The sequence below is a fragment of the Hakea prostrata genome, chromosome 7 (assembly GCF_041222555.1).
Source record: "Hakea prostrata isolate BN-2017 chromosome 7, UWA_Hpros_2, whole genome shotgun sequence".
NCBI lineage: Eukaryota > Viridiplantae > Streptophyta > Magnoliopsida > Proteales > Proteaceae > Hakea > Hakea prostrata.
The window spans coordinates 20,928,444-20,947,250 of NC_142606.1; the positions used below are offsets into that span (position 1 = coordinate 20,928,444).

At 34.8% G+C, this 18,807-nt stretch overlaps 1 protein-coding gene across 1 annotated transcript; it reads right to left on the reverse strand.

Annotated features, from left to right (window-relative positions):
* Positions 1 to 5,446: 5,446 nt before the first annotated feature.
* LOC149010466 (kinetochore protein) lies at positions 5,447 to 12,223 on the reverse strand. Its single transcript, XM_089164098.1, has 12 exons — positions 12,091 to 12,223; positions 11,976 to 12,006; positions 11,704 to 11,756; positions 10,191 to 10,389; positions 8,583 to 8,920; positions 8,015 to 8,143; positions 7,766 to 7,902; positions 7,559 to 7,656; positions 7,254 to 7,345; positions 6,700 to 6,833; positions 6,247 to 6,348; positions 5,447 to 6,028 (listed from the first exon to the last, which is right to left on the reverse strand). Exons 1-11 carry the CDS (start codon positions 12,091 to 12,093, stop codon positions 6,276 to 6,278), a joined length of 1,287 nt encoding a protein of 428 aa, XP_089020224.1. The 5' UTR covers positions 12,094 to 12,223; the 3' UTR covers positions 5,447 to 6,028; positions 6,247 to 6,275.
* Positions 12,224 to 18,807: the final 6,584 nt, after the last annotated feature.

The window sequence follows — 18,807 nt, forward strand, 5'->3', positions numbered from 1 at the left end:
TGTTTTTAATATATTTTCACTTTGTAGGTGTTACCTGATTGAAAAATTAGATAATTAATAGAGTGGCATTAATTATTTTTTTGTCTCCCCAAAGGGTTGGCATTAAGTCAAGGTTGGCACTAAAAGTTTCTTTTGTATAATTTAATTTGAAATTTATCTAAAACCTAACAATCAAAGGAAGAAAAAAAATTTCTTGTTATAAATAATAAATTGTTATTTTTAGAAAAAAAAGGAGATTTATATTGAATACAAGGGGGTGTTATATTCTATACAAACGCCGAACTTGTCTCTCTTCATGAACAAAGAGGGCAAGACAATCAGGAAGTATGTCAAGGTCAAAAGCAATTATTTGCTCAACATTAAGTAGCTTGCAAGTAAATCAGTACACCTATTAGTCTCCCTAACTCCATGATGAATTACACAATTACTGAAAGAACCTTTCAAATCAATAATGTTTTCAAGGATGTCAAGGGTGGACCAATGAGCCGATAGGTTCCCAAAATAGAGTTAACGGCCACCAACGAATCAGATTGAATGATGCTATTGGGTAATCCCCTTTGAGAAGCAAAAAACAAACTAGTCCTAATGACAATCATCTCAGCCTGAAGAATAGATATATTCTTCATTCCACCAGCAGCAGCAAATACAACATCACCATTAGAGTCCCTTCCTATTATATCAAAACCACCAAAATTTTTGCGCAGGGATCCGTCACAATTAATAAGAACAACTCTAGCTTGTGGGGGTAGCCAAAAGTGAACGATCTCCCAACTAAGTGAGAAGTTAACTTGAATATTCCAAGAGGCAAAGAAAGCTCAGTTATGTGGTGAATCAACCATAGATGTTTTGAGATTAAAGAAGTAGGATCGGATCACACTGGTAATTATTTGAAAAACAACAACTAATGGTTGATTCTTCTGTTGATATAATCTCCTGTAATGTTCAGCTTAGAGATAGTAAATGGTTGTGATTAAACTAAATTGACGTATATTGGCTAACACATCGTCACAAGTGAAGTGATCTCATAACCATTGAATTTCATTTGTCCATCCAAAGGTTATTGTATAGCCATAAAGATCCAATATATGTTGCCAAACTGTAGATGAGTATAGGCATTTAAAAAAGAGGTGATCATGGGATTCACTTTCCATTTTACATAGATGACAGATTGGGTCAGTTGATCGACCCCAAGATATGATACGATCCTTAGTTGAGAGTCGTTGGAGGCATGCTAACTAGGAGATGAAGGCATATCATTTTTGAGTTGTTGGGAACCAAATCAAACAATGCTAAGCTTTCGGTTGCTAGATCGGAGAGTGAATTTACCTGAAGGTGAAGGAGTCCAAATAGGAATACCTTCAGGTATTTTCCTTAGAGTCTTGATGCTAGAAATACCATTCCATTTGTGTTGCAATATAGGATCATGTATATGGTTGACCCAAAGTCAATCATTTGTGAGAATATCTTTGACACAAGAGTATGGGTTTCTAGTCAGTGAATCATCTGTAGCAAAATCAATAATTGGGAGGAGAGGACCATCTTTAGGCCATGGATCAAACCATAGAGATAATTTCTCACCATTTGCAATTGGTAGCGAATGTATCTACTTGGCTTGCTTCTAGTTTTAAGAATGACAGGAAATATGGTGAGTAGTTTGAAAGGCAACGGGAGTGACCAGATAGTGAAATTTCGAAGCCATCTTTGATGAACAAATCATTTCCAACATGATTCTTTATTGGTGCAAAAAATCCATAATTGTTTGGTGAGAGCAGCCTAACTCCATTCACGAATGCTTCGAATGCCCAACCCTCCTTCCTCAATTGGACAACAAACCTTTTTCCAAGAAACCTTGTGGGAGCCATGGTCATTTGCACCCCACCACAAAAATTTTGCCATCGATCTTTCTAGGGATTCAATCATTGTGATAGGGAGACTAAAGCACTGTATCCAATAACCTATCAAACCAAAGAAGACTGATTTGATTAATGTCACCCTACCAGCTAACCAACATAAGAGAGCAATTTAGCTTTCCATGAGCTAAGCTTGATTTCAACTTTAGAAAGAAGTGAGGTGAAGTCAAGAGGAGATGGTCGCTTCATAGTTAAGGGTATATCGAGATACCAAATTGGGAATGTACCTATGGAGAAACCCAAAGTATTGCAGAATAAATGCCGGATAGTCTTTGTAGTGTTGCAAAACATCAAAGCAAATTTATTTGGATTCACGCAGAGGCCAGATTGCTCAAAAAAATTCTTCAGAAGAAAATGCAAAGAAGAGGCATTATTAGGGGTAGCCTTCCCAAATATAAAAAAATCATCAATAAAACATATAGAAGAAATCTTAGGTTTTGCACATAGTTGGTGATACAAAAAGGCTCCAGATGAAGCTGCTTTTACAATTGTGTTAGTAAGGATCTATAATACAAGATTGAAGAGCATGGGCGAAAGAGGGAGCCCTGACGGAGACCTTTGTTCACTGAGAAACGTCGTGATTGTACTCCATTTAAAAATATCACGTAATGGGGGTTTACCACCAATTGCTCAATCCATTTAGAGAAAATTGTAGGGAAATTCATCTTGTCAAGGAGCATGAAGAGAAAGCTCCATTGGATAGTATCATAAGCATTACATAAATCCACTTTCACTGCAAACCTAGCATGCCGTGATTGAGATGGTAACCATGAAGAAGCTCTTGGCAGAGGTGAATATTATCAGTAATCAGGCGATCTTTAATGAAAGCGGTCTAGTTATCCCCAATCAATCTGCTAGCCACAACATTCAACCTATTAGTAACTAATTTCGCAATGAAGCGATAAATAAAAGGGCTAACTGCTATTGGTCTATAATCATTAAATGAATTTTGCATGTACCCTTTCGGTATCAATGTGATCTTGGATAATTTGATCTGATCTGGGAGGAGGGTCTTTTGAAAAAATCAAGAAGTGCATTGCAAAGGTCATCTCCTACAATGGGCTATGCCTTTTTTCAAAAATATGCACCAAAACCATCTGTCCTAGGGGAGCTTTGGTCATCTGCAATGAATACTACACTTTTAATTCCATTTATTGTTGAATGACTTGATAGTATAATTAAAGTTGTAGAATTTAATCATTGTCTCAAGCAACTCAAAAAGAGAGAGTTTATGTTTAGAAAACCAATCAACAATACTTGAGCGCTTACCAGAGTCGTTAAGACCTCGAGTATTCCATGCACCGAGTTTAAACAATAATAAGATTCTTGTCCTTCACATTAATATGATTAGAAACATTAGTTTGCATGGGAAGTAACTCTTAATAAGCTGAGTTGTCACTCGTTGATGAGTCCAAATGGATATCAATGTCTTTTAAAGCATGAATTGATACCCACCTACATAATTTCCAAAGAGAAAATACAAAAAAAATGTAATTTTCAATTAAAGATTTCAGTCACCTCAACATACAATTTTGGTGACCTACATTATCATTTTATGCACTTTCCATCATAGATAGAAATCCATCATTCCATATCATTGGCATCATTTTGTGTGAAAGAATTGATTTTAATATCATATAACGTATTTCCTTGTATGATTTCAATATTTCTATATCAGAGAATATTTTATTTCTACTATAAATATGTAATGCATGCAACTCAATAGAAGAGTTCGAATCGTCTTGTCTTAATTTTCTTCATTGTCCTTAATATATATTCTCAATTTTATAACATGTTATCAGCTCGACTTCATTAAAAAAATAAAAAATAAAAAATAAAACTTTTTGGGAAGAAAGATGGCAAACTATATACTATTGTACTTTTTATTCCAAGGTAAAAAGGACGATCGATCACCTTGCACTTGCTTTCTGTAAGAGTGGAGTTTGTTTTGTTTATTTTGTAATGTAAGTATATCGTGATTATGATATGTGATTTATTGAATCTTAAAGTTAAACAAATGATGAGTTATTAGGTCATTAAAATTTATTTGTATAATAATGTTTATTTGATGGTTTTATCAATACTTGAGCCTGTTAGAAGATGAAATATTACGACACTTGCATGAATTTTTTTTTGTTTTTAATTAGTTATTCGATTGGTGATTGTCAATATTTTTTTATTATGAATTAAGGTTTCATTGATAATATGTTTTGAAACTCCATTTTTGTAGTAAGCTGAAAATATAAAAATCTTCAATGTGATACTAGAAAATTCATTAGATATAGTTTTTCAATAGATTAAATTATGACATGTGATATAAGGTTTCAATTATTAGTTTTTCTTGTAGCAAATAATGATTTATTATTATTCTTTCTTACATTTTTTTTCCTATTTCTAGACACTTGGTTTGGTAATTACGTTAAGTGTCATGATAATTATTAGTTGTGTAAGTGTATGCATGTTTTGGCATATGATTTATATCTCATACTATGTTTTAATTATATGCTAATTTATTTATATTAAATCCACACTAACATAATAATTCAATATTTTATTAGTATAGAATTTATATTGCTTATAAGCACAATCATGTAAAATTATAATGATGTATTACTTATAGTAGCTCCATGTGGCCGTACAACATTTTAAGTTGCTTTGACAATTGTAGTTTGCTAATTCAACATGATAATTTATTTATTAATTGATGGTTATATTTGCCCACAATGTTGTTAGGGAATGTGATGGATTTTTTTGGAAAAATGAATTTGTTTAAGGTTGGAATGCATTCTTCTCGCTGGGCCCGGTCATCCTGCGTGGGGTTTTTTTTGCTTGTTGGAATGAGATGCCATGGTGAAGAAATATCACTTTTAACATAACTCTTTTCCTTTCTATAAATTCACCAATAAAGAATCTTTCACAAAAGAATCACAGATAAACTTCTTCGTACAAAATATTTTTGTTAGTAATGATTTTAATTGAATGCACCTGTTTTACTAGAATTTCTCTATCTCAACGTTTGTCTCCTTGTCATTGTACTTTCTCAATTTTAACGTTTAAGCTTGATGCATTATTACACATTTCAATTTACCAAAAATACATGCAACTCCCTTCTAGTTTATTATTTTTCTTAAAATCAACCTATCACGAGATACTAATACTTTTAACTCTTTAAACCTTAGGAAGGAAAAGTTCTATGAATGCATCCAGCTCCTTTCCATGAAGGGGGAAATCCAGATAGGACATCAATTGTTCATCCAGACCTATGGAGGGAAAGCCAAATCCTCTTTCAAAATAGACCAAAAATGAAACAAACTGATGGAGACCACAAATGTCACCATGGGCTGGAGTAGGTCCGGTCTCAAAGTCGGTAGGCGGGAGCTTTGAGTCCACACAAGTAGTCATAGTTGTCAAGGCGGCACCAAAGATGTCTAGGTGAACGTCGCCTCATTACCTCATTTGGTATAGCCTTGATTTCCAGCCCGGCCGCCCCTCCTCCGATGCCTTTCTCACCTAGACACGATGAGAACTATGCAAGCAAGTAAATTGAAGTAAGTCCCAGAGATACCATTATCCAAAAACTTAGCAGCTTAATAGGAAAAGAAGCTACAGCACTAGACTTTGTAGAACAGGACTGTCCTTCCATTTACTGGAGAAAATGAAACTAGTAAGCAACCACAAAAGGAACCCAATAACAGTCCAATTTTTGAGTCCAGAATTGGATCCAGCCAATTCTAGAACAATACAACCACATATTAAAAACCCAAGAACTACAGAGTTCGCACTGGTTCATATCAGTCAACAAAGGCTATGAAACTTAAATTGCTTTATCATATAGGCCTTCTACAATGGAACCTTGTGAACCAAGCAGGGGGTAATACTATAGCTGAATGGGTAGGCAATGTCTGGTTTGCTCCTTGAGTCTAATTGTCTGAGTTTGCTGACCATCTGTGCTTGTTAGAACAGGAAGAATGATGGTTCATGGTTGAGAAGAGGGAATACTTGCAAAGAACAGCAGCAGCTGCACTCATCTGAACTGAGTAGTTCTGTACATCCATCTTTTTGGTTTCTTTACCTTTTCCTACCAACATATTTTCTGATTGCTTTCCAAACCAAGTTCTCTACCCAGAAAATTTCAACTTCATTATAATAATGAAAAAACAAAGACAAAAAAGAGGAGAAAAAGAAAGAAGCTTGAAATACAACTTTTACAAACAGAGACCCCAAATGCCAATTTCATATGACTAACTCTTTGCAAGAAAAAGGTTCTCAAGTTCCATCTGAATTCTAACTGCAAGCTAGAAACTGTGAAAGAGAAAGGAGAGGAACTCATGCTTACCTTCTCTTTGGAAGGAAACAAAATGTTGTTCATATGGAAATCTTGGAGAAACACGTGCATAAAATAATGCTCTCATTATTCCCCATGACATCTACCTCCTTCCTGTGCATTTTTCAAAGAAATGAAGGATACTCATCATACTATCATCTAGCTAGAAATAGTAACCAAACACAAGACGAAGTCTTGGGCCTTATGCTGCAGTTGTATACCTTATCACCATGAATAGCTTGCTTGAGCTACATTCAAGGTGATTGAGGTGGTAATCTACTGATCAACAATGCCAAACAAATATATACTCATTCATAACTTCCATATATCAGTTCAAATGAACCTAGAAATGCTTCAAACATCTTAAGTTACCTTTCCTACTCTAAGATCATGAACTAGTTTGTCATAACAGGCTTTGAAGTATGAAATTCGATAAAAGGATAAAAATCCCAGAATATGTTATACCATGGAGGATGAATGCGTATCAGGTTTCCCACCTCGAGCTCCACATTACCACATATGGTTGGGCTAAATATGACTGTCATTTCCACTCTTCCTTTTGCCATAATCTTTTGGGTGTTCTCTGTGCATTTGTTCACCTACACAAGCAAGTCAAGCATGTCATACTCAAGAGGCCCCTCACCGCCCTCCCTTCCGCAACCCCCCCACCCCCAAATAGAAAACTCAACCAAAAATAAAAATGAAAGAAAGAGAGAGACACACTAACAGATTTAACAGAGCATATGTATGTAATAATTCCTTTGGAATCAAAATCCCTCGTTTGGTCGTCAGGAAGCTCTAAGTTATTGGGTGATTTATTGTGTTTCAACAACTAAGTTTTCCTAAAAGGAGAAGCTCTTTTAAATAGAGCATAGTCCTACAAAATATAATGTATATTACAGTCAGACCTGGACCACCCTCACTGTAATGCTTTGTAGTTCTCTTGGTAACAAAAAGAAACCAAAAAGCAGCAACCAGATTCTTCTTTTCCATTGTCAAAACTCAAAAGACATACACACCTCAGTGTTTTCTCCAAGGGAACAGCGACAAACTGTCAACTTTGCATCCAAGCACCTTGACAATATTTTTATATTAATGCATCTCACTTTGTCTAGAAAAAGAAAAGAGGTCAACAAGATACAAACATTAGATTGAAATCCAAAATAAAAATAAAATGCAAAGGCACAACTATGTAGGCAAGGAGTTGCAAAATAACTTTTTGGGTTGCTTCATATTATATCCTCCATTATATTTATATCTCCTAGCATGCTTCAGACCATAATGTCAAGCAAATTTCAGGGGAACATAAGAGGAAGAACTTTACTGAGTGAATGAGCTCCTGTTTGTAACTGTTTCAAAAACTCTGCATGTCCTTCCTTTTCAGTTTGCATAATTTGAAGCAGCCTTCCATGGTATCCAGTTCTGCACAATTTTGGTAGCAGACAAATATACTAGAAGTATAATTCCATTTTTCCACTGCAATTGGGATACCCATCAGTAAAATCTACTGGTCAGTGACAAGAAAACTGACCCTGTTTCTTTAGATGTTGTGAAAAGGATCTCCTGGTTATTTGCAGCTGCAGAACTTAAAGCTTCCTGAAATTGATCTGCCATGGTGCGCACTCTCCTTTCAGAAGTTACAAGATTTACCTGATTTTGATCACTGGTCTGAACAAGAAAAAGCAGCGTGCATTAATGGATCGTAAGTAACGCCACATAGAAAATAAATGAAGATAAAGTTAACAAAAGTCAAAGAATAAACTTAATCATGAGACATCACCTCATTTTCACTTGATGTTCCGCTACCAATGGTCTCAGGAAAGTCTTCATTGTCTAGGGTTCTATCACCCAAGGTTGATGTATATCTCTTTGTGCTGTGTTCTAATCTCCTTCCTTTTGTCAAACTATTCTGCAGTAAACGCTTAACCAAACTAAGAAAAAGAATTGCATATGTAGAGGTGGCACTCAGGCTGGATTCCAGTGTGTCAGGTTGAGCACTAAGGCAATGGCTGACTGTTGAATCTGGAACCAGTCTGAATAAAAACCTTGTTAGGATCAGTAACCCAGGGCCTAGAAAAGAAGACGTGGAATGGGTTTTAGTGAAAGGGGGGTGGATCCAAGACACTTTGCTTCACTTGTGGTGGACTGAGCTACATCTGTCAAAAATTGCGACCCTGGCCCTTTCTGCATTCAAAACTGAATATACTAGTTATTTTGAGGGGCAGAATTAGAAGGCAAGTTGGCGGCAAAGCCAAGAATTACCACCTCTGAATATTTTTCATTGGGTGTCTGGGGATGGGAGGGTTGGGGGTGGAATAAGTTATTGATCAAGTAAAATAACAAATCACCTTTGAGGCCCCAATTGCATGACCATTCTTGTCCTGAAGATCCTCAAGAAGCTCGGTCATTGAATGCTCCAGATGTCGGTTTCCAACATCTAACAATTTAGTAGGCAATATATGAACATCAGACTCTTTCCACTTTTTCTCCTGAAGATTCTCCAAGAGCTCAGTCATTGAGTGGTCTTTAGCTTTGGGCTTAAGAGTTCCTACTCCCACAGGTAGCTGAGAAACCATGGATGACTTCTCAAATTCATCTTCCACTATAGGCAAGGATGTTTCTTCCATATGTGAGTAGTCATGAAAAGAAAACCTGAGCTTAGCCTTGCCTCGGCTTCCTGAACCAGCTGATTGTCAAATGGATAACAAAATATTAGAGTTGTAAAACAGGAAATCTCATATCATGCAGTTTGCAGAAGAATAAGAAGGATCACTATTTCTCAAACCATTGGAAGTGTCATCATCTCTTCTGGCCCAGTAAGAAATCATGCCCAAAAGAAGATCAGTTCTTGAAACTTGTTACTCAAAAGACTAACTAATGCACTATGGAATTTGGTATAGTATATATTTGGGATTTTATATGGGATAATTCTGTCAGAAGATTTTAACTTGGGTAGTATATGTAAGAGTCCTTGTATAATTGTTTTCTTATTGAAGTGCATTTCTTTTTTTCATTTATATGTTTGTAATCAATGTAATGAGGATGGAAAGAATGAATTAAATTGAAGCTTGTTTGCAGGCACTCTCCCCCCACCACCCTTAAAAAAGAAAAAAAATGCCCCTCTTCTTCTTCCTATGGAATTCTCATTTCTTCCCCTATGAATTTGTTTCCTTTTTTCCCTTTCCTTCCTCATCATCTTCTTCAACTTTTCTGTCCCCTACTAAGATTAGGCTTCATTTCCTTTAAATATGTAAGGGCTATGAAAACTTTACTGAGCTGGAAATTGAACTGACCAATACACCATAATGTGTTTTGAGGCCTTGAGAGCTCACCCTGTTCTCCCCCCGCCCCCCCCCCCCCCCCCCCAAAAAAAAAAAAAAAAAAAAAAAAAAAAAAAAGAACACTTTGGTTTCATCATTAATTAAGCATATCTGCAACCACATCTTTAAGCACCAAGATTCTCATCTAAACTTTTTTGGCAATCACCATACACATTGACGAAAAGTATGTTTCAAGAATTTCTTGAGTTAGACCTTCAATGCAGCTTATTACTCATGTAATCATTTCATGAGACTTGAAGCATATATAAGACAGATCCTGTTAAGGTCATCTCCATTGTCGTTAACCATTTTGAGAAATAGCTAATATATATAGAGTTAAACGTTGGATAACCAATGAAACTTGCGGCTCTGTATTGCTTAGGTCAATTTCACATGCAAATAAAAAGATACTATGAAGAAAAAGAGATAAGAATTTAACCCAAGATGTGACCCCATCAGGAATAATATAGAATGAGATACAAATGGTGAAAAGAAAGGGAAAACAAACTAAAGGGAAACACCAGATAAATCTCTTCCATGAATAGGATAAATTGCTCAATTTCTAATTAGCATGTATGCATGGGCAAGTATAAAATGAATGGCACACTCATTGTTTGATAAGAAGAGGAAAAATACCTCTTGAGATTTTCCTTGCATCAGAATGGCCATGGGATGAGGAACTTCCATTGTTTTCATGCGGAAATACTAATTCCTCAGCTTCTTTAGACCACATGCAAGTTTCATCTGGGTTTTCAATTTCTATGCCATGCAGATGATCATTTTTGAACTTGAAGCCACCAGAAATGACAGGAAGTTTTGAACCCACAGTGGACTCCTTTCCACAAAGAAAGACAAATTCTATAAGGTTCTTGAAGAAGAGAATACAGAGAGAAACACTAATATAATGCAATTTGTAAAAGTGGGCAGTACAAATAGGGATACACATAACTGGGTAATTTTTCTGGTCAACAGATGTAACTAAGGCTCTGTACTGCATAAATTACTGTGTTTTTTTAGCATTTCTGGTTCTGCCACAGTTTTATGCAGTTCTGTTTTTCCTTTTCTGTTATTTTGTTCAAAATGTTGAAAGACTGAACGGTAACACTGATAGAGAGAAAAGAGTTTATGTCACTAAAAAGAAACAGAAACCTGTATGGGTCACACTTAACAGAATTGTTTCTAGTGTTTACAGAAAACTACATAATAGAACACAATCATATACATATTAATAGAAATTGAGTGCTATATGGATATCACATTGGTCTCAAATTTTCAAGAAACTTGGCCCCATGAGGTGATGGAGTTTGTGGAAATTACTCTCAGCTCCACGTATACTCGGTTCTTTCACCAGTATTAAACAGCATTCAGATAATTTCTTTCACTTCCATACTAGAATCAAGCCAGCCCTACTAGGCTACTACCACTCAACATGTGAGACCAAGATTTCTGTTGATGTTCCTCTTTTTTTCCACATCAGAATGAGAAAGAGCTTACAAATTCAGAAAGGAACCCAAGGGTTGGGTAACAACACACAGAATTCAAACCCAAAATTCTTCAATAATGAAGGAAACAGTGCAGAATCAAGCTGACAACAATGGGACATGAACCAAACAGGAGATAATATATGACTTTTTCTTTTTAGCAGGGTTGCCTCAACATATCTAGGAATCAAGCCCATCTATGTTTTAGCTGTCCATGAACAAATTCACTTGCCATTAAAGAATTATTTGCAATCTGAAATCCCAAGAAGGACCAACAACCAACCAACGCACCAAAGACATCAGAGAACACATGATTCCATCAACTTAACAGGTACATATAAACAAAAAGAAATGGATTAAACAAATAATTGATAATCTCTCTCTTTTTCTTCCAGTTAATATGCAAAATTATAAAATACGTTTGGTATAGTTGATTTCCTTAGTTCGAAACTTGAAATGGGAATTGTATCGAGCACTTCAAGGAATCTCAGAAGTGTTGTTTCTCAGTCATTCCCTGAACTCAACCCAGTATCTATTAGAGCTATTGAAGGGCTGAAACCCATACACTGGCTCCAGGAAGAAGTGAACTGCTTTTCTAAGTATACTAATGGATCATTAATCTTTTTAACACTATAAAGAGAGATGGGCGATTTACACTTGTGTTATACCTTCTTCCATCTGGGTTCACATAAGGATCCGCGGTCGAAGTCTTCATCGTAATCTGTATACGAACAGAACAATTCTAGATGATTAAATTCCCGACAAATCACCGTTTCAACTTTTAATTCAAGGTTTTAACAAAGTCTCGGCCTACTCAGTCACCTAAGAGAGTTAGCTAGAGAGACAGGAAAAGAGGAGAAATTCAAGAAGCGGGAGCGGGTTACTGCCCCAGTGAAGGTGGAGCTAGCATTGAAATGCTGTCCCATCTGGTTTGAGTTACCTGAAATGCTTTGATCAGAATCTCCATTATCCTGCAACCAAAAAATGAGTATAAATTAACCCATTAAGGAAACTAAGAGGTTTTTGAAATCAACAAGAAATAGTTGCCAGGCAACCATTTTAACTCCTCTATGCCCTCCTCTAAGAGAGGAACTGGAGTTACTAGCTTCTGGAATCTGGATTCTACGGACAATCAAACTTTTCCTCAAATGTGTATATTTTCTCAATTTCTTCTTCCCGATCGATACATTCACAGATTTTTTCCAGTTGATTCGATTTATCCTGGATTGACTGGAACCGGGCGGGAATTGATCCGGTTCCACTTGAACCTTAGAAATCCCAAACCAATTGGGTAATGAGATAATGAGTCCGGATCACCTCCATATTAAGAAAAACAACGTGTTCTCCTCGCATTTCTCCACCATTTAATAGTGGTAGGGTCCACTGGAGTTCCAACTCAGATTATTTATTTATTTATTTATTATTATTTTTTTGATACAGATGCTTTTTTAATATTGGAATTGAAATGTCGCCGGATGGGTGCGAACCCAAGACATCCCCATGGGAGTCTGGGCTTCTACTAACCCACCATTGACACCTCAGATTATTTTTATCTGTATGAGCTCACTAATACTGTGTTATGGAATAGCGTCAAGGGAACAAATTATTTTCTCCCGACTGGTGATCCAAACTCTTGGCTAATTGGATCGTTCATTCTCGCAACTTTGTATGTTGGGTGATTTTGATCCAAACGTTTTTTTTTTCTTCTCCTTTTTTATTTGTTCAAAACGTTCTTATCAATCTCCTGAATGTTATTATTGTTGCAGCAAGGTCAGAATGGACTAGGCCTTCGATCCTAACCCTAAATTCCTCAACCTGGCCTTGACATTACCCTAAGTCTACTGAGCCGAACCAAGCTTGATCAAGTGAAAAAATGCTTGACACTAGCCTTGATCTTGACACTCATCCTAACCCTAATTACAAGAATACAAAACAATAATCCAAAAGTTGGTTTTGTTGTTGGGAATTTTTCAAAAAGTTATCTTAAGTAGGATGTATTGGCCAAGTGAAATACACGATCTAACCCAATCTCGACCTTAATCTAAGGCCACCTAGATTTGATTATGACCTGCTCCAACGGCCAAAGTTTTGAATCCAAACCTTGTTTCGACTAAAGGCAAGTTTAGGCAATTATGGCCGAACTTAAACTTACAATAACATGGCTTGGCGTAATCTCTAGCAAAATCTAAATTTTCTGACCAACTTGAAAGAAATATGATTGAGGACATGGTTTTTTTACGTGAAAGTTAAGGAAAGAAAGAAAACATGCCATTAGTTGGGGTGGTAAATTGTTGAATCCAAGGTTAAAATTATAGTTCAATACTAGGTTTTGATTTAAGTTATTCACTTCTTTTTGGTTGAAAAAGAGAAAACACAAGATATGTATTTAAGAGCTGTGAAGATTTACTGAGGTTTACAAAATTAGCAAACTATTTTCAAGTTAATCCACATTATTATTTTTGGGGAGAAAATTAGATTTTATATTAATAAAAATAAATAGATTACATCAAATAATACAGGATTAGGGTTTCTTGTATTATCATATCTCAACAACCACTTTTATCTTTTGGACTGTTTTTGTAACACAACACAACTCTTATGACATGTAAACTGTTATTATTAATACAAACGATTCTTATTTCTTACCATTTCCTTATATAGTTCCACTATGAGGTGACATTATTGTTTTACAATTTTTGTAATAATATTTCTACAACTTTTTCTTTGAGTATGAAGATTTTAAAGTGGAAATGAAGGTTCTTTTCAGGTGAAAGTGAAAGCAAGAGAATTTAGTTCTCCTTCCTTTCCTTCATTTATTTTCTCTTTCTTTTGACTTTGGAGGATCCCAAGAATTTAAAGCATCACCTCTCTATTAGGAAGAACAATATGTTCCTTTCATGATTCTCCACCATATGATAGTGATAGGGCCCACTGGGAGTTCAACCTTTGATTTTTTTTTTTTATCAGTATTCATAGGTGAGCCTATTAATCCTATTAATATTGCATGATTGAAAAACGTCAGGGGAATAAATTATTTTCTCTTGAGGGGAAGGTGATCCAAATTGTTGGCTAATTGGATCACCCACTCTCGCACGTTGAGGATTGGGATCATCATGTTGGGTGATTTTGATCCAAACGTTGTTTTCCTTATTTATTTATTCAAAACATTGTTATCACCTAACCTTGATGTTACCCTAACTCTATTGAGTCGGACCAAGCTCGATCAAGTGAAAAAATTGCTTGACACTAGCCTTGACCTTGAAACTCACCCTAACCCTAGTTATAAGACTACAAAACAATAACCCAAAAGTTGGTTTTAAAACTACAAAACCATAACCCAACAGTTGGTTTTAAGACTACAAAACAATAACCCAAAAATTGGTTTTAAGACTACAAAACCATAACCCACAAACCATAACCCAAAGTTGGTTTTAAGACTACAAAACAATAACCCAAAAATTGGTTTTAAGACTACAAAACCATAACCCACAAAACCATTTTAAGACTAAGTAAAACAAAGTTTTGATTCCAAACCTTGTTTCAACTAAAGGCAAATTTAGGCAATTAGGGCAAAACTTAAGCATACAGTAACATGTCTTGGCATAATCTCTAGCAGAATCTAAATTTTCCGAGCAACTTTAAAGAAATACAATTGAGGTACATGGTTTTCTTACGTGAAAGTTAATGAAAAAGAAAGATAACATACCATTAGTTGGGATAATAAATTATCGAATCCAAGGTTGAACATTATAGTTGAATACTAAGTTTTGAGGCTATTCACCTCCTTTTGGTTGAGAAAAATAAAACACAAGACTTAATTAAGAGCTGTGAAGATTTACTATGTTTACAAAATTAACAAACTATTTTCAAGTCAATTAATCCACATTTTTTTTTAAGAAAGAGAAACTTTATATTAATAAAAATAAATAAAGTACTTCAAATAATACAGCATTAAGGTTTCCTTGTATTATCATATCTCTACAAACGTTTTTATCATTTTGACTTTTTGTAACACAACACAACTCTTATGACAATGTAAACTCTATTATTATTAATACAAATTATTCTTACCATCTCCTTATATAATTCATAGCCACTATGGGATATATAACCCCAAATTTTATAATAATATTTCTACAACTTTTTCTTTGAGTATAAAGATTTTAAAGTAGAAAATGAAGGTTCTTCAAGGTGAAAGTGAAAGCAAGAGAGCTTAGTTCTCCTTTCTTTCCTTTTTTTTTTTCCTTCTTGCTTTTGACTTTGGATGATCCGAAGAACTTAGACGCACAACGCTGGTTGCTTATGTCTGTGATGTTAAGGTTTTGGTGACTTTCTTGAATAATTGAACTACTTAAATATTTAGTATTCAATCCTCACCTAAAAAGTAAATAAACGTCACTAATAATTGTAGAGCATTTGAAAATTTCCGCATTAAAAAAAACAATAATTTGAACATGTCATATGTCAAATGGAATAACTGCACCAATGAAGGAAGATGACAGATTTTCATGCATACAAGAAAATCATATAACTTAAATTTAATCACAAAGTTAGATCACCATAAGAAAAATTCAATCTTAAATCCAATGTTCTTAAATTTTTAGTTAGTATTACATATTCACATCTAATAAAAATCCAACTTTTATTGTTTGAGAATGAATGAAATTATTCGTTAATAAATTAATTTTTAATTATTAATTTATTATCATGTGATTTGGGTTGATGACATAAGAAGAGTCTATTATTTTTAGAAACACTTTTCTAACTAGAAAACTAATAATATTGTCATATAGTTGTATCATCATCAAGGATAATATAGTTAATGAAAGCCCATCCAGTTTGAACATTAATATCTCATTAATTTGTTAATAGTCAACTTTATCAAAATAAATAGTTGAGATAAAGTCCTCTCTTCCACATTCCCCAAGTGGCTCATGCGAATGATGATAAAAAAATTCAAATCATACATCAACTCAAACATTTTTCTTTGGTGTTTCTTTTTTAATTCACTTTGTAAAAGACTCTTCTAACTGATGCTGGTGGTTGCTCACTCAAGTAGTTCATGTTGCTCTGAAACTTAGTTCATCAAGTCGAACTTTACAATGAATCAGCCAACTTTTGTGGAAGTGACTTGTTTGATTTTCACACGTGGATAACGAACAACAACTAGGGTTTTGTTCAACTAATTTTCTAGCAACAATGTAAAAGTGAACCTTAAGGGGTTGCTTATCAGTTGGCAAAAGCCCAGCACTTTCAAATAAAAGATCACAAGGTTTTATCCGATGCTTCGTGGGACAAGTCTTCAAGGCATTCAGGGAGAAGTAACATTGTTTGGAGTCCTACAGGGCATTTTGTTTTTGCAAAGGTTAATTTTGGGTTTGGTTCTTCAGTACTTCAGCCAGAATTAGAAGTAATTCAAGACGCTGTGTTACTTATATGTAATTTGCCTATCAATCAGGTTGTAATCTTTCAGATTGCCTCATAGCTGTAAAGGCCTTAAATGGCCAGGTCCAGTCTCTAGACTGACTAAGTCATGGCTTAGTCTAGGAAATTCTGAGGCTCTCTGCTAGTTTGGTTTATGTAAGTTTTCGCTTTGTCCATAGATCTTGTAACTATCTTGCTGATTTCTTAGCCCGTGGCTCTAAGAAATTTCAGCTTAATCATATCTAGTGGCAGCCCCCACCTTGTTTGCACCATTGTCTTCCTCTAGCATAGCCTAGAGAGTTTAATATAAGTTATTATTTGTTCAAAAAAAAAAAAAGGTCGAGAACTTGAATCCCTTTAAAATCAGAATTAATCCTAAGGATATAGTCCAGGTGTGCATAAGCTGTCTTAAGCAAATCTTAGTTCCAAAAATAAAACTTCGAAAGTGATCCCTTTTTAGTAAATTTTAATTCATATAAGGTGAATTTTGTGATTTACAATAGTAGTTAAACCTAAAAAACCTAATTATCAAATAATCCAACCCTCTCAATTGTATAAGCTTGAAGAGTTCTTTCATATTTGAGGTTTGTGCGGTCGCATATACAAATTTGAGAGGATTATTCTCCCTTTACATTCTTATTATTACATGTTGAGACGAAAAAATTTACTTGTGATTTATTTTATTGTATAAGGAGAGCACAATTTTCGTTTGTCATTTTCGGAGTAGAAATTCCAGACTCAAATACTTTGGTAACAGTTTTTCTTTAGCGCGTAATTAGTATAGGATCCACATCCTCTGTAATCCCTTTTCCTACAATTTCCTACAATTCCCTCCTAAGATTGTGTTATATGGCATTGAGTAATCCAACGGTCACCCAATTCAAACTAGAGTTTAAATAAAATTCAAATTTAAATTGAATTGAATAACTATTGAATTACTTAATGCCACATAGCACAATCCTAGGAGGAAATTGTACGGAATTATAAGGAAAGAAATTATAAGGAAAGAAATTACAGAGGATGTGAATCCGTTGATATACATCTCGGGGATACAAAATTTGTACAAAATGAACTGGAGAGTCGACAAAGGAAGAGAGAGAAAAAAGAGATTTAGTTGGGCCCACAAGAAACAACGAGTTAAGGCCTAAGAGCCTAAGATGAAGTAAACTCATTGACTTTAGACGACCATAGATTTTGACTTGTTGAATGTCTCATCTCTTTTGGGCCCCACAACCTCATTAGTCAACTTGTGCAACCACGTACGACAGACATGATCATATGAGGGAGCAGAGTTCTCCACTGTGTCATTTGTAGAACATTTCAGCTTGCTTTCTTCTCTATCTTTTATTTATTTTATTATTTGTTGGTTCTTAGGAAGAAAAATTTTTAGCTAATACAAAGGTATATGATAACTCCCAATTTTTTCGATTTGACAGTTTGATCTATGATTTATCATTCATGGATGTTAATAAGATTATTCCATTTAGCAGTACCTTAGGATGGCATAGCCTTAAATTTAACATTGATGTTCAAACAAAAAAAAGGCTTATGGTGGATGGCTAGGCATTATAAGCATAGATTCGGAAATTTCCAAATAGGTCAACCTTTCAAACTGTTGCTGAATCCATTGGTAGGCAAGGGACAACCTGGCAAACTGGTTAAATATTCTCACTCTTAAGGGATGGGTGAAGAAAATATATCTTCACCCATCTTCTTCAAATACAAAATAGGCTCGTCAAAAAATTAGGGATACAAAAATAAAGAAAATAAATATTAAAAAAATCCGAAGCACTGCTAGATAATGAAGGGTAGGAAGAATAGGATTTGTGGGGGAAGTAAGATTTTTGGTACTCTCCAAATTAAGGTTGTCTTGTGCAAAGGGATGATGGGGTTTTGTCAGCTTGTTTTGTTGAGATATATGAAAGGTTTAACTGTGGTAGAGGGTGTAATCAATCTATATTTTAAAATTTCATTTTTGGAAAAATCCATTTGATAGTAAATAAATATTAAAATAAGGCATAAATGTAGGTGAATGGTGTGAAATAAATCATAATATTAAATTTATTGAATTAAAATTTGAATAGTTTATGATGGACTTTCTAGATTTAATCCTATCAAATTTAATGGCAGGATTTTATGAGCATTCAGCCACTACCTTCTCAATAAAAAGAACAACAATTTCTTTTCCTATCATTGATTTTTTTACTTTTTCATTTATACGTTATGTTCAGAAATGATGTATTAATTGCATAATGTTCGTCTTTGTGGGTATTAGAGAGGTCATAATATATGCAACCACCAAAGTTATTTTTAAGACCGTCTTCTACCTCTGTCTTTGCGTACACTGT

Excerpts from the sequence above, each read along its gene's own strand:
- LOC149010466 (XM_089164098.1), bottom strand. Across the intron at positions 7,657-7,765 it reads ACAACATCTAAAGAAACAGG|AACTGGATACCATGGAAGGC; the intron begins GTCAGTTTTCTT and ends AAAATTGTGCAG. Across the intron at positions 6,834-7,253 it reads CCCTTGGAGAAAACACTGAG|GTGAACAAATGCACAGAGAA; the intron begins GTGTGTATGTCT and ends TTGCTTGTGTAG.